Source organism: Labrus mixtus, chromosome 13 (assembly GCF_963584025.1).
Source record: "Labrus mixtus chromosome 13, fLabMix1.1, whole genome shotgun sequence".
Lineage (NCBI taxonomy): Eukaryota > Metazoa > Chordata > Actinopteri > Labriformes > Labridae > Labrus > Labrus mixtus.
In genome coordinates, this window is record NC_083624.1 from 21,627,937 (window position 1) to 21,643,657 (window position 15,721).

At 38.8% G+C, this 15,721-nt stretch overlaps 1 protein-coding gene across 1 annotated transcript; it reads left to right on the forward strand.

Moving 5' to 3' along the window:
- Positions 1-5,180: 5,180 nt before the first annotated feature.
- stx19 (syntaxin 19) lies at positions 5,181-15,350 on the forward strand. The gene is made up of 5 exons (XM_061054162.1): positions 5,181-5,363; positions 11,324-11,614; positions 11,840-12,076; positions 12,695-12,907; positions 14,068-15,350. The coding sequence occupies exons 2-5, from the start codon at positions 11,393-11,395 to the stop codon at positions 14,302-14,304; spliced, it is 909 nt and encodes a 302-aa protein (XP_060910145.1). The 5' UTR covers positions 5,181-5,363; positions 11,324-11,392; the 3' UTR covers positions 14,305-15,350.
- Positions 15,351-15,721: the final 371 nt, after the last annotated feature.

Genomic DNA, 15,721 nt, shown 5'->3' on the forward strand with positions numbered 1-15,721 from the left:
GAGTGAGAGAGTCCAAAGCTGCACACTGTTCACTGTATGGGGTAGTGGATCTCTGTCCTGGATCTCAGTGGAGGATATAAGGCTGCTGGTTTTCAGTCCAGATTTTTAAAATGTAGACAGCGATTTAATTGTGGGATACAACGGGAGTACCTTTTTTCTGCTGCTGGGGTTTGAAAATAAAAGTTGTAAAGGTACCAAAGGCTTAAATCCACAGTGATAATAATAAAACTATCATGGGTAACAATTTTAGACAAATTGTTGTCTTTCTTATTCTGAGAGGGGACAATTTGTGCTAGAACATCTGAGTGCAGCAGTTGAAAGTGTTTGGTGGTGACCTGCAGGGTGATGTGGCTCCTGCTCGGAGGCCAGGCACAGCCACACATATCCCATCATTCACTGCTTTCAGCGTTCTTGTGTTGGTGGTTAAACAAAAGCCTTTTTCTTTGAAGAACGTTATGTTGATCTATATTTAACAATCTCATTTGTGCTTGATTGTTCTGGCACATGTCCAGTTTGCACTCGTGTTAACCATAATTAGACTGTGTTGACTATAGCGTGGTTGAAATTGCTTGTGCAGAATCTGATTCAAGTTTCCTGCCAAGAAAGGTTTACACATATACAAGGAAAATGTCTTAGCATTTTAATGCATGACAAGAAAGTTAATATTCTAAAAGAAACCGGGCAGGAATAAAATAAACAAAAATAAGAAAGAATATTACATAAATTACAATTTAACACTTTAAAGTGTACTGAGAGTCAAGCGTTGCTTGAACTCTTTCATAAAGGGGTGGCCCCTATTTTGTAATTCTTTGCTTGACCATGGTTTACAAATTTCTCTTCCCACCATATAAATTCCCCTCTATATTCCCCCTGTTAGATTAAGTAGATACACCGTGGGTACAAAAGTGACTGCCTGAGACTTGTAATTCTTTACATGGGGTATTTTGCAGGGTTTGCAATTAAAATCCACTCTGCTCAGCTGTAAATTAGAGCCCAAATGACCCTAGGCACAATCTCATACAGTGCCCAAGAGGAGCATTTAATATCGAGATCTTTGATTGCCTCATCTTACCGGGCAAGGCCACCGACCTCAGCATCAATCTTTCTGATTGGCTTAATGACGATGGTTTTGACCTCATTATCCTTGGCCCTCTGACTCTCTCCCCCCCCCCCCCCCTCATTTATCTCCTCTTTTTCCTCTGCTTCTTTCTCCCAGTTTAAGAACTGCATATGAGCCTCATACTGGGCTTTCTTTCAAAGTTGAATATTGCCCTGTCATGTCAACCTCATATGATATAATGGAGGATGATATAATGGCAGCAGTGACTCCTCCCCTTCTGGATTTGCAAAGATCTATTATATTGTCATTTATATGCTATCAGGGGTTTAATATTTCAAATATTGTTTTTTAAACCGTCTGCTCAGGATTGTAATAGTAATGATATCTGCCTTTCATCCTTTATACTGCCTGTCAGTGGAGACCTTAAAGCTCAAATTAGGAGTTTAATGATGGTTATGAATCAAAAAAAATGGATGGTGATCATTTTTATAACTTATAAAAGCAAACAAGACTGTCAGGGATTGGACTGACTAATTGTATGTATGCTAATTGTGATATTAGTACAAAGCTATATATTGTAAGTATAGCTGGTTTTAACGTCTGTTTCTGCTGTGTCAGTGTCAGACAGAGATTTACTTCACACCACATGTGCCACTGCAAAGATCCAATGTGAGTTAAAAACAGGGCAGGAGTAGGGTTTTTTAAAATCAAAAATCATTTACTCATGTAGAGGTAGAAGAAGAGCGGTATCTCTTTTTCTACAGGAGTCCACAATAAAGGTTCCTCACAGCAGCATCTTATGGTAATAAAACTACTATTTCAGAGGCTTTACAAACTGAAAATGTTTTACTTCACATATACTGATCAAACTATTCAGGCGTATATATCACTTTATCAGTATTAGCAATGGCTTCCAAAGCCCTATCAGTTTCATCGAATCCTTTCTGTTTTAGCCCCTTCGGGGAGAAAACACTGCATATTTTCTCTGGCAATGTTTAAACATCACTCTCAAGGTTGTGTCTGAGAGGCAGTTTGGGAGTTGTTGTCTTACCTCCCTCTCTCTCTTTCATGCTGACTCCTTCTCTCTCTGGACTCTACTGTGAATAATATCAAAGCACCGCTTCTGACATCCCTTCTATTACAGTAATACCCTGAGAGCACTCCAACAGCTATATAGTGAAACAAACTCCACTTGATACAGTGACCAAAACAGCCTGACATGTTTTTTTTTATATTGTGTATTTCAGGTGAAACACCACATCACTTTTTTTAATACTTACTTTCTAAAACTTCTCTGTATTTATGTTGAAGGACTGTCGTTTTTTTTGGTACTCCCTGCAGTTTTTCATACCACAGTGATTTTGTGTTTACCAACTCCTGAAGGAAATATTTGGCTGCTTATGATCTACCCTGCACTCACTGGCATATATTTGTCTGCCATCCGGTGTTGGGCAGGTAGCATGCAGTCAATTTTTAACAGCGTCGTTGGAAACAAGGTTGATGGAAGAGGCAAAAGGAAACCATAAAGTTGCTGGTTTATAGAGCAAAACAATGAGCTGACAGATGCTAAAAGAGTACACTAAGCTGAGTGGAAATAGAGATACAGTACAGATAATTTTGGGGCTTGTCACAACAGGCAACCCCTACTATTACTCATTCTATGCATTTTTATAAAATTAATACTAATTAGTTGTCGCTTTCATTTTCTTGACATGGTAAAGGTATAAACATTTCTCCAAGACATTAATGGCCAATGAAACTTTGATACCTGAGTAAAACTTCTGAAGATAATCTTTCTCCTAAGCTTCTTGTAAATAAAAAAATCAGTGATATTTATTAAAAAAAAAACACACAACAAATCTGTGATTGTGGAACAAATTGTACAGTTAGAAGATTGTTAATATAATTGAGGTGTAATTCAAACTTCAACAAGTTGGACTAGATGGCAGAGGGATTGGTGCTGTGGTAAGCAGTGTTGCCTCCCAGCAAGAAGGTTCTTGGTTTAAACTTTCGCTTAGTGGAGCTTATTGTTTGGTGTTTGCATATTGTCCCCATGAAGTCATCGGTTTTCTTTGAGTACGTTGACTTCCTCCCACAGTCCAAAGACTTTCTCATTAAGTAAATTGGTCATTCTAAATTGCCTGTAACTGTGAAGGTGAGTGTGATTGTCTGTCCTGTTGTGCTAGAGCTATGATTGGCTGGTGACCTGTCCAGAATATGTTTTCTTCTGGTGAATCACAGAAGACATACAGGTTGAAAATTGGAAGGCTGGATGGAAGTGGGATCAGTTGTGTTAATATGTAACCAGAACAAACAATTAAAAAATATGACATTAAAAGATTCCAAAGTTAAATTATTATATTCAGTACTGTAATTTGTTCCATTATGTTTTATTTTAAGTTTGATAATACTATATGTGCCCAGTGACCGTTAACAATGACATCGATTTTTGCCCAAGTAATCAACAATTTTACCTAACGTAAGCTTCATTCCAAAAGTTGTTTTTACATTCCCATCTGAAGGATTTTAAAGTCAATGCCGCACAAGCCGCTCCATCCACAATTTTTGTGGATTTTATTTCACTGCAACAACAATGGCTTCCTTGCATGTTTTGCATTTACAGAATGGAACTCTAAGAGTTACTTATCAATTGTTTAGCGTGTTGCATTGTGTCTACTCAGTGTTAAGGTGTATGGTTCTACTGATTTTACAACACTAAACATACATGATAAAGTTGGTAGAGAAAAAATGATGGGCAATTGTTCCAGTCTTTCATGCTTCTTCTCATCCTCAGTTTTGTTCCAAGCTTTTGAAATGAAACCCACCTGAGAGATTCCAACCTTTGCAAAGAATCACTTCCCCTGCTTAGTTTATGATAGTCCGAGTTGGCTGTGTCCATTAGCCTAACTCTAAATTCTACAAATAGAGTAAAAATTATAATATGTTGGGATGAGATCCACTTTAACCCTTAAGGTCTGAAGAGGTTTTGGTTTTTAGAAAGTGGGGTTGTGTGCAGAGAGAGCAAACTCATTCCTTTAAATCAGTGATGCATAGTAAAAAATCAAAGAACAAAGATGGATGACTGTTGGGACACAGGAAACAGGTCTACACTCTGTACAGCTTGTTTGTTCCCGTGATGCTGATGAAGGTGAATTCTGACACTCACAAAACCGGTTTTGCTTTGTTGTCATAATATCTTGCCATTAGGGACAGATGACTCACAGTTAACACATCACTGCGGCATTATTACAGACATAGAGTAGCATCTGGTGCAGCAGATAAAACTTTACCAGCAGCATTCTGCATAGTCATCACATGGTTAATGTGCTTTTGATTTGTTTTACTAAAGCGACACACCACCACCCACTGGTAGTTATTTGTTGCCAGTTCAATCTCTTGGCCGCTGCATGAAAACATGGTCTCTGAATTCATGTTCTTGGTTTTCACCCCTCGTGAGGTGGAGAAATGACGGTTATTCTTCAACCTTCCTCCAAAGAGCCGAGTGACAAAGACTGAACTCTTGTCCCCACTGAACTCCTCTCATCCCCAAACCTCGTCTCCCCCCCTCTCCCTACTCACACTGTACTTCAAACAGCTTTGCACAGCGTGTTATGCTGCATAGCAAAGAGTGACTGCGTCCCTTCCCATGTTGAAAAGGCGCCTGGGTTTCAGGGGGCTTGTCAGTAGGAATCTGTCAAAAGTACTCAGCCGAGTTACTGGGGCCTGAGGACTACAATGCCCCCAGACTAAGAGGGCTTACCCCGCTCACCCCAGCACTTCACAAAGATATCAACTTTGCAGGAAAAGAAACCCAGTACTCTTAGCTGACACCCTTGCAGTATTGTGTGACCTTAGCAATGTCCACATTACACTTCTACACGGCTCTTTTTTCCTGTTCAGGATTATGCCTAAGGGAAGGGTTTATGAGCTCTGTGTGCTCTCCATGCCGCCTCTCCCTCCTCCTTCACTTAATCACGTCACCTCTCATTTCTTTAGGTAAGCAAACAGGCCTAGGGTTTGCTTCTTTCCCATTGGCTACATCCAGATGTGTCTTCAAAAGGAGGGGAGGAGCTTGAAACAGAGTGAATGAGACCTCTCTGAAACTTTCCCTGCCTCTGAGTGTAAAAGTCCTGATAAACAGTTGATGGCTGAACTGTTACAGAGTAGTCAAACTCTTACAGATTCTTAAGGAGATCTGAAGATGACATCATCATGTAAGGGAACGTCTTGGATTACATTTCTGGTCAACTCAGAATGGGAGTACTGAGCAGATGATCTGTGACGTTTCAATAACAACATTAAGGTAAAATCCTCATTTAAGACTGACTGTTTGCACCAGCCCTGAATATTTTATATTGCTATTATTATTATTATGCTAAGATTGAAGATTACAGGGCAAGTATATGGAATCAAATCCTTCATTTATATAGCGTTAATCTAGGTAGTTTTCTATAGTATACAAGAAGGACAACTTTCATAGCGCTTCACAACTTATGGGATAATAAGATATGGGATAAAGAGTGATAGGGCCAGGGAGGGCCACTACTGTACCACCTGCATGGAGATAAGGGAATGTCAACAATATAACATTCCCATCAGAAACACAGACGAAGGTGCAGGTGCAGGAAAAATATTTTCTTTGTAGAGAAGAAACTGTTCATTCCCAGAGAGTATGAGCAAGACTCCTTCATGAACCCTGCTCTACTTCTTGTGAGTTTTTAAGGCAAAACAGAAGAATGTGCTCCCAAATCCTTTAAGCAACTTTTTTTAATCAGCTCGTCTGGTTTGAGCTAGTCGGGAGCAAGAGGGAGAACACAAGGAGGGGGAGAAAGTTCACTCAAGAAAACAAAAGGATCCTTTTTTTTTTTTTTTTGGTTTTATTCGTTGAGCTTTCAGAAGTTTGTAATAGTGTCTCTCTGTCACACCCAGACACACGAGAGAAGCCGTTCTCGTTTGAATCCTAACAAGAAATGGGATAGTCTGTGATTTGAAATGCTCCATTTCTCAGCCGCCAAACACCTTGTTTGCCCCCCTCTCTCCCACCACAATCATGTGCTTTCAGAAGATTATGTTTAGGGCCTCTAAAATCTAAATCCTTGTGTTGCTTCGGCCGTTTCAAAATGTTGCTACGCCCATTTGAATGTATTTGGAGTTGAACGCAATTTAGGAAAGTTGGAAAGGCATTCAGGAAATCAGATTTTAATCGTAAGCAACTCACTTGTTTACTTCAGCTTCAGCAGAAATCAGCATCCTGGAGTCAGCGACAGAAAAGTTAAACGTGATAAATATTCAGAAGCTGCCTGCATACAATAATTCAAAACAGTTTATTACACTTAGGGAAACAGAGCTTTTTGATATATTGTGTGTTTATGTTTTCAGTAGTTTTAGTTAATGTGTCATTCAGAGTTTCTTTCCCTACACTTGTCACATGTTTAATAGATGAAAAAAACCTTGCCTTGTTTTCTTCTTTTTTTCCCTGAATGATGTTGGGCACAAACAACCCACTCAGTTCTCAAAAGAAAAACAACTTGAATCAGTTCGACTGATGTCAGAGATTAACTTTCCGCTCATTTGTCTCCTGTTGTTTTTCATACAGTTAAAAATACATCTCAGTGCTCAGAGGAGAGCAGATATGGCTCATCAGTTACACTCATACCAGGACGTAAACAAACACAGAACAGGCTTTGAATTACATTGGACACACCAGGGTAAACTGCATGTACTTTTGTTGAACTACAAGAGCTGTATCCTCAGGGCGTATAGAGCCTGTTTATTGACGGTGCCTTGACTAAAGAGTTAGAAACACCAGCTTTATGTTCTTCAGAAGAAGGCTAAATACCAACCCTGTAACCACAAGTATTCATTACTTAAAGTTCATTTTCAGTTTAGCTAGAAGTCAGTGTAAATATTGTGATAACACATTAATCGTGTTTATCTAACCTCAACTAATGTTAAATTACCAACTTACAAAAATGGTCCGATTGAAATTGCCAATGATTCAAAAATGATATACCTCATAAGATCATGTAAGTATAGCTATACTGAATTATATAGTAGAACGAGCAGGGGTTACTTACTACTGTCAAACAGAAGGTATAGGGTTCACATTCTGGTTCAGTCAAAAATGAAAAGTGTTGTGTTGACAAAATTCCTTAATTGAAAATAAAAGGTGAGTTAACTGAAAGCAGAAGTCGGACTGATTTTTTTATGAATGCAAATAAATTTATTTCAACTTCTGGTCTCAAATTATTATGGTTGCCTGGATACCAACTGCTAACATTAAGAATGACCAAACCCAGCAAGTGACAAAATATTGATTTTAAATACATAACTGAATTTACTTAGTTTTCTTTCCTATACTAACAGTTAATAAGAAAACATTATATTGGTCAAAATGACACTTTCCCAATAAAATTAACTTAAACTAAAATAAACAGTGTATACTTTCATTAACAGGGAAAACGTCTGAGTTAACTCCATTGTAAATGTAGTGTATACTGAGTTGCTACTCTATATCTTCACTATGATACCTAACTTCAAGTAACAGTCACACTGGGCTAGAACACCATGGAACATGAGAACTTTTTTTGTTATTGTCAATTTCAGCTTAAAGCGAGAGGTCTTTTTTTTTTTACATTTGTTATTATTCATTTATTTTTCTTTGCTAACATTATTGTAAAAACCAGATCTACCACGCAGCAAAATCATCTATGTTGGACCCAATTTGACTTTTGATGTGACAAACACAGAATGTTCTTGTGTTTTCTACAGCTTGTTGGCATGGTGTACAGGGCCCACAACACTTGAAACAGTAGAACAGTCTTTAAAAACATGGTGATTCAGAGTTAAAAACACAAATCCAGAAACATAAAACAACAAAACACTGTATATCCTCTGTATTAGAATGACAGTACTCCAGGGGGGAGTGAGAGGTGGTTTAGGATCCATTTCAATTTCCTAAAGAGAGAGAGGGAGAGGAGAGACCAGCACCAGTTTGATATCAGATAAAAAATGATAGACACTGCCGGAGTGTTATTGAGAGCCTGGCCTCACTAACTTCTTTGAGAAAACTCTATTACATGTACTAAAACCCTCACAAAACAAAAGTCTCTGATATTTGTAAAGCTGGATCATATTTTATGTGGACATGGTTAATGATGTAAAGATAACTTTGCATTAAAATCTGGTTCTGCTAAGCCTAGCTGTGCAGATAGCAGCTGAGTCTGCCCAGTGTGGGAGCTCTGAACCACTGAACATGGGAATGCTGTTGTTTACAGATTCAGCATAAAAATGCAGAATCTGTAGATGCCGGACCAGATTTGGAGAAGTATTGTGGTTTCTGTTTGTAGTATAAATAGTATGATTCACTAGCCTGTCAGAGATCATTGGCTGTACACAACAAATCAGTCTGTGTGGCGAGCAGAAGTCACAAAAAATGATTAGCTGTGCAATCCATGAAACCATTGTCACTAATCGAACAACTATTTCCTTTGATTCATGTTTTTGAATCTGAGGTTTCCCTCCTCCGTTTAAAACATTATTTTGTCCACACACGTTCAGTTTTCAAAAACATCTTTTTCCACATGGACACAAGAAAACACCTTGTCATGAGCATGCCAAGTCAACAATGATGTCCTTTCATATTGTCTCCCCATTCCTATGCAATGACCATTTCATTATCAAGTTGTCCCACCATCCGAAGTCTGACCAGGTCTCGTCCAAAACCACAGATGTTGGCTGCGGGGTTTGTGTCATCGGAGTGTTTTATGAAGAAGCAGTGACCTCCGTAGTCCATTCAGGCATCTCTTTACATCAACATAGTGGGAGAGCAACTGTGTATGTACGTAAAAAGTCCAGTTAGCATTGTTAGCTAGCACTAGTTTGGTTATGTCTGCTACTACGCTAATCTCATGCAAGTGACAGCGTTGCACAATGATGGCAAACGGAGGAGAAACTAGTGAACACAGTCATGTTACAAGCCCAAAACTCTGTTGTCCCCAACAACACAAACACCTTAAACTGAGTTTCTAAAAATCTTTGCAGGGATGAGTTTTCCAAAAGATGCATTTTTAGCAATCTAAACTGCAGCTTGCGTAAGTACGAAAGGCCAAAACGCAGAGAAAAATCAATGTTTTAAAACAAAACCAGCCTACATTTGGACTAGGCCTGAACCGGAAGTCATTCATCACAAAATGCTGGCTACACCAGAAGCCTGAAAAGCTGTCAATTTCCCCCCAGAGGAATACAGCAGTTCTTTTAGCTATCAATACCCACAATGGTGTGTTTTTGACTTTGCATTGTCAATGTATTTGCAGGGAGTTTCCTTTTAAAGCACTTTATTTGACTGTTTGCTGCAGGTATTTCTTTTATCTGTAGCATGTTTATTTTCTGTATTTTTTTTAATTATTATTGCACATAAGTCCATCTTTGACTGAATTATTTTACAGTAGTATGCAAATTTCTCTACCTGCCAATAATCCAGCTCCTTTTGCCCCTAAAGTCCTGCTGAGGGGAAAAATGTTTAATGATGGTTTCCCACAGACAAGAAGAAGAAGAAATGCCACCCCCATTCGTTACTTTTACAGGTAGAACCAGTCAGTCTATGAGACGTACACATTCAGAATGATGCAGATGAAGATCACTGACATAAGGTCTGGCAAAACAAGTTATTCCGTAAACAAAACACTGTATATCCTCTGTATCAGAATGAAAGTACTCCAGGGGGGAGTGAGAGGTAGTTTAGGATCCATTTCAATTTCCTAAAGAGAGAGAGGGAGGGAGAGAGAGAGGAGAGACCAGCACCAGTTTGATATCAGATAAAAAATGATAGACACTGCCGGAGTGTTATTGAGAGCCTGGCCTCACTAACTTCTTTGAGAAAACTCTATTACATGTACTAAAACCCTCACAAAACAAAAGTCTCTGATATTTGTAAAGCTGGATCATATTTTATGTGGACATGGTTAATGATGTAAAGATAACTTTGCATTAAAATCTGGTTCTGCTAAGCCTAGCTGTGCAGATAGCAGCTGAGTCTGCCCAGTGTGGGAGCTCTGAACCACTGAACATGGGAATGCTGTTGTTTACAGATTCAGCATAAAAATGCAGAATCTGTAGATGCCGGACCAGATTTGGAGAAGTATTGTGGTTTCTGTTTGTAGTATAAATAGTATGATTCAATAGCCTGTCAGAGATCATTACACATGTCACGTACACATTCAGAATGATGCAGATGAAGATCATTGACATAAGGTCTGGCAAAACAAGTTATTCCGTAAAGCTTAACCCACCACACACAATAAACTGTAAATAAGAAGAGGATGTGGACACCAGGATGTAACCCATTGCATAGTGCACTGCTGTTTCAGAGCGTCCTGTTTCAACATGACATCTCTCTCTACTGCTGTTTGCTCTTCATTCAATTTAATAAAACTGTGTTAGGGATTGACAAACTGCACGTTACTTCTATTTAAAGAATAAAATGCTTTGTAAGACTCAATGTTATAAGCTGATACCATGTCTGCTTACAGGTAAATTATAGTTTTAATGCTAATAATACTGTCAGTCAGACTTGATCTTGCCTCTGGTAACATAAGGTTTAGAATGTTCCATTATGCTCCTTGTACTTTACTATCAATATTCTCTTGTATTCCTATTTTTTCACTATCGTACTTAAAAACCCAGTACTGTCACAAGCTGTAGGCGAACAAACTGGATCTGAATGCAGGTAGGAAAAATATGGACAGGCAGCGCACAAAAATAAATTGAATTACAAACAAAGAGCATCTTACAAAAATTCTGGAAAGACTGGCAGGCGAACAAACGTTCCAGGTACCAAACAAAGCGAGCATATGAGGAACCAAGAGCAAAAACTCACACAATGAACTGGGAAAACTTGAAGTGCAAACTGGCTGGTTAAATGTCGGGGAGCTGAAAATGTGAAACAGGTGTGTGTGAAAAGAAGACAACAGGCTGGTGAACAGGTGAAACTAATGAAGGTGTGGCAGGCAACCAAACACACAAAAGGGAAACACACAAAGGCAGGAAACAATAGAGGGCAAGACAGACAAGTGACAAGAACTACAAAATAAAACAGGAAACACTAAACTAAGTCAGGACTTAGAGACAGTATTAGACAATATTCACAGGCCTTCACAGGATTCATGACCATCTAGAAAATGTAATCTGAGCATTGCCATGCACTAAATCAAACATGAACAACTCCTGAAACTCATGAATCATTTCATGTTATTTATTTTTCAGCACCCTCTTGTCAGTGTTGACATGTATTACAGATAGAACAACATCCAGTCTTGAAGACTGTTTTCCACCATGAGAGACCGCTTAGAGGAACTCCTGCAGAGGGCTCAGGAGTTTTCAGAGGAAGCAAGTGAGAACACCAACCCATTTTCAGCAGAGGGTGATAATGATGACTCTGTGGCGACCGGGGTCATAACGCCGCAGGCCGTGGTGTTCGAGGAGGAACCAATCATTGAGAATTTCCTGTCTGAGGCTCAGCAAATCCGAGATGATATCACGGTGCTGGAAACAGAGGTGAATGCATCTATTTTTTTATGCTGTTACCGTTTACAGTGGGAAGCACTTTTGATGAGCAATACTTCCACAAACCTCGACTGTTTCTGTTTTTCTCTTGTTTATTTCATTATTTTTAACTTCAAAACTGAATAAATTAAAAATACATTTTGACTGTAGTCTGCATTAATTTGCTATATATTGCTATATGCTCAGTTGCTAATGTCAATTTCCCATGAAATGAAGGTCCTTAAGTTTGGCCAGCAGCAAAAGTCCCTGGTTGCAACCATGCGTCGTTTCAGTGTGATGAAGAAAGAGAGCAGTATAACCCGGGACATTAAGCTCCAGGCTGAAAGCCTCCATCGACGCTTAGAAGCCCTTTCAAAACAAGTCCAAAGGACTGAGGAGCAGCAGGGACCTACTGCTGCTACAACACGGATACAACGCTCCCAGCATGCAGCACTATACCGCAAATTTCAACAGGTGGGGAAAAAGATTTCACCACTCTCGTCTGGCATTTTCATATATAGCCTACAGTATGTTTTTTTCCTTTAGCCTTTCAGAACAAACCTCTCCAGCCTGTGATGTGTGTTTTATATTTAATGGTGGTTTGACGCAGGATAAAAACATTAGCAATGTTTAACGTCAGATGGTTCCGAGTCAGAAGTGTCTCAACATAATTTATTAATTTCTAACTGTAGAAATGTGTTTTGAGAAAATAACTATTATTACACATTTATAATTTAGAATATTGTCATGGTATTTGTAGTTGGAAGAAAAGACAAAGAAAACATACTAATACAAATACACATATACAATTAATACGTTAGAATATGAATGGAATTATTTCCCCAGGACCAGCAGAGTAAATGCATTTAACTATTTGATCAGTTTCCTTCATGTCTCTTTGTCCATGCTATACTGTACAGTTAATTCTTTAAGTTGCATAATATCTGTTTAACTGCTTTAACTGGCTAAAGTCCCAAACCTAAATTTTGCTTATGACAATAAAAAAGAAATGAATCAGATATTGTCTCATTGTTCGTTTCCCCTCCCCTTCTTGATTTCCATTCTCTCTTTTTCTGCTGTACTAATGTCCAGGTAATGCTGCAGTACAATGAAGGTCTGCTGAGCAAGCAGGAACGCTGTAAGCACTTCATTATTCGGCAGATGGAGGTATCGGGGAGGGATGTGACGGAGGAGGAGGTGAATGAGATGGTGGACACAGGAAAATGGGACGTCTTCAATGAGAACCTGCTGAATGATGCCAAAATCACACGATCACAACTGTCTGAGATTGAACAGCGACACAAGGTAAAGCCAGCGCTACAACAAAGTTAGCACCTCACTTTATTAAACAGCCTAGAGTGATGTGTCAAGCCTGATCATTGACACCTCACATAAAATGTCCCCAAGATACAACTTTCTTCTAGGGCCTCAGCTAAATGTTGCAACGCCCACTGCAGGCACTTACAAAGTATATTTCTTTGCATGCTATATTTAAGCAATTGGAAAATATTACTTTGTCACAAGACTGAATATCATGCTATGATATCTGTCATTTGAGTTGTAATTTTTTTAAGGGTCTGGATACCTTTAAGATACAAAACACCATTCATCAAGCTCGCCATTCAATGTGATGCATCTGCACCGAGGAGCTATGGTCCAAATTCTCAGAAAAAAAAACATGCTGGCCAGCAGCCTAAGGGTGACATATGTAATGTGAAATTACATTCCTGACAGGTCATTGCCTAAAATGTTTATAAGCATTCCATTAGTAAATTGCACTCATCACATGGGACGTTGTCTGGAGTTGCATTTATTTTATTTATTCATTTATTAGCACACATATAAGAATACATCAAATAGGATTAACTAAAATATAAAAGGTGTGTCAGGAGAGGTCAAGAAGCCAACAGGCTTATACAAGGGACCTCACCTCTTAAGAGACAAATAAAACAACTAAGCAAATCGAATTACACAATTTCAAAACAAAATTAAATATACACACATATATATATGTATGCATACACACTTACACACATACATACAATAAAAAGACTGAAAATTGAACCCGCTATCAGCTAAATGAAACAGGCATTAATCTGTTGAAAAGTGAATGAGTGAGTTGATGGAAAAAAAAGAAGAAAAATAATATATAGTCTGGAGTTGTATGATGGCATGATGCTCATATGTTAGCATGGTAATCTTTACTATAACTATTGTCAATAACACATCTAAAATGAGTAAAGAAAAGGAAGGGAAATGGTAAAAATTCATGGGAATTTAAAATGATTGATGACCAAATGTACTTTCATCTGCTGATGTATAAAAAGATGTTTGTGTGTATTTTCACTAAATAAAGATGTGGATTTGTCTTTCATTGCATTGAGGTTTTCTATCTTCACCTCCAGCCTCTGATTTATATTTTTGTATCCAGTAGTACTTATCCCATTCTTCCTCTTTTCCAACAGGAGTTGTTAAGCCTGGAGAACAACATAAAGGAGCTGAGAGACCTGTTCATGGACATATTCATGCTGGTGGAGGAGCAGGGGGCCCACATTGATCATATTCAGACCAATGTGGAGAGGGTACAGGATTATGTGGCTGCCTCTAATGAGAAGTTCAAGTTGGCAGCCAGGTACAAGAAGAAGAACCCACTACGACAGCTGTGCTGCTGCTGCTGTCCTCCATGGAAATGTTGCTTGTAAAGAGTATGCTTTTTTTTTTAACCTCAATGGTCAACCCAAATATGGTTTTATTTCAAAAGTCTACCTGCAGACTTACCTGATGGGGGCTTGAAAGTACCATTAAAGTGAAGGTTATGGAACTGCAGGATCTGCAGTGGTGAAGACAGACTCACCAGAGCATGGAAAACAATTAGGAGGAAAGGCCAGAATTGGTATTTGAAGCACTTGTTTCTTTCAAGTGGATGTGGGGGGACTGCTATTGGAAGAGACAGTTCACTGAGTGCTGCTCACCACCACTGCTGCTTATTGGAGACCTTCACTGTCATCTGACGGAGGTCACAGACAAGACCGGACCACTGCCTCTGCTAGATCAGCAGATATTTCAACATGTTTTTTGTTTTTTTCCCAAAAGAGCCTTTCCATGTTTTTTCCTCCCTACCATGGAAGCTCGAGTTGATGACTATTTGTTATTTATACAATATGAGCACTTTAAGACTTTTTTTCTCTTCTCTTTTCAGCTCAAAGATATATTTCACAAAGTGGAGAAAGATTGTCTTTTCTTGAGTCTTTCCTTTGTATTTCATTTTTTGATCCACTTGAAAAATAGAATGTTTTAACAATTACTCATTAGTTTCATTCGCATTTCAAAGTATGATCATGTTCTCTGAGAAAAATATTATCCCTTTTATTCCATTTCAAAGAGGCAGGGAGTCAAGTAAAACTCTGAATAACGAGCCTTGATCACAATATACTGTCAAGACACTAGACTGAACTGCAAAACAAACAGTCTGATGGTGGTGGCTGGGCGTCAGGCGGTGGTTGTTGGATGAAACAGTCTGATGGTGGTGGCTGGGCGTCAGGCGGTGGTTGTGGCTTCAAACCAGCTGAAAATCTCTTACTTGAGCAGGAATCAGCAGCATGAACTTATATCCTGCTAATATGCTTTATAACTGATCAATAGTAAACCTGTTGACATTTTTCACCTTTACTTTGAGTTGACCTGAAAACACTAACTCATTCCCCTCTGTGGATAAGGACTAATAAAACCAGTAAAATGAGGCAGTAAATTAATTTCAGGAGAGAAATCCACTTCATAGTTGATCTGACTTACTGGCAGAGTGGCTCTTTACCAGCCTCTCGTTGACAGCGTCAGTGATGTTCTTTGGTGAGTCAGTGACCTGTGGTGTCTGGTGTCCAGGACAAAATACAGGTGACCTGCGTGTTCACGAGAGAGACTGGAAAATCCTGTTTGTCTGCTACTCCCAAGTTTGCTTCATGACAGCTATATTTGTTCTTACAGAGGGCAGTGCGTAAACAGAACCGTTAACATCTTCACAGATTATTAAAAGGACCTATTTTTGAGAAACATTTAAAATGTAAGTATTCCTTTTAAAAATCATTTTTTGCTTTTGGATTGAGTAGAACGGCTGACAGACAC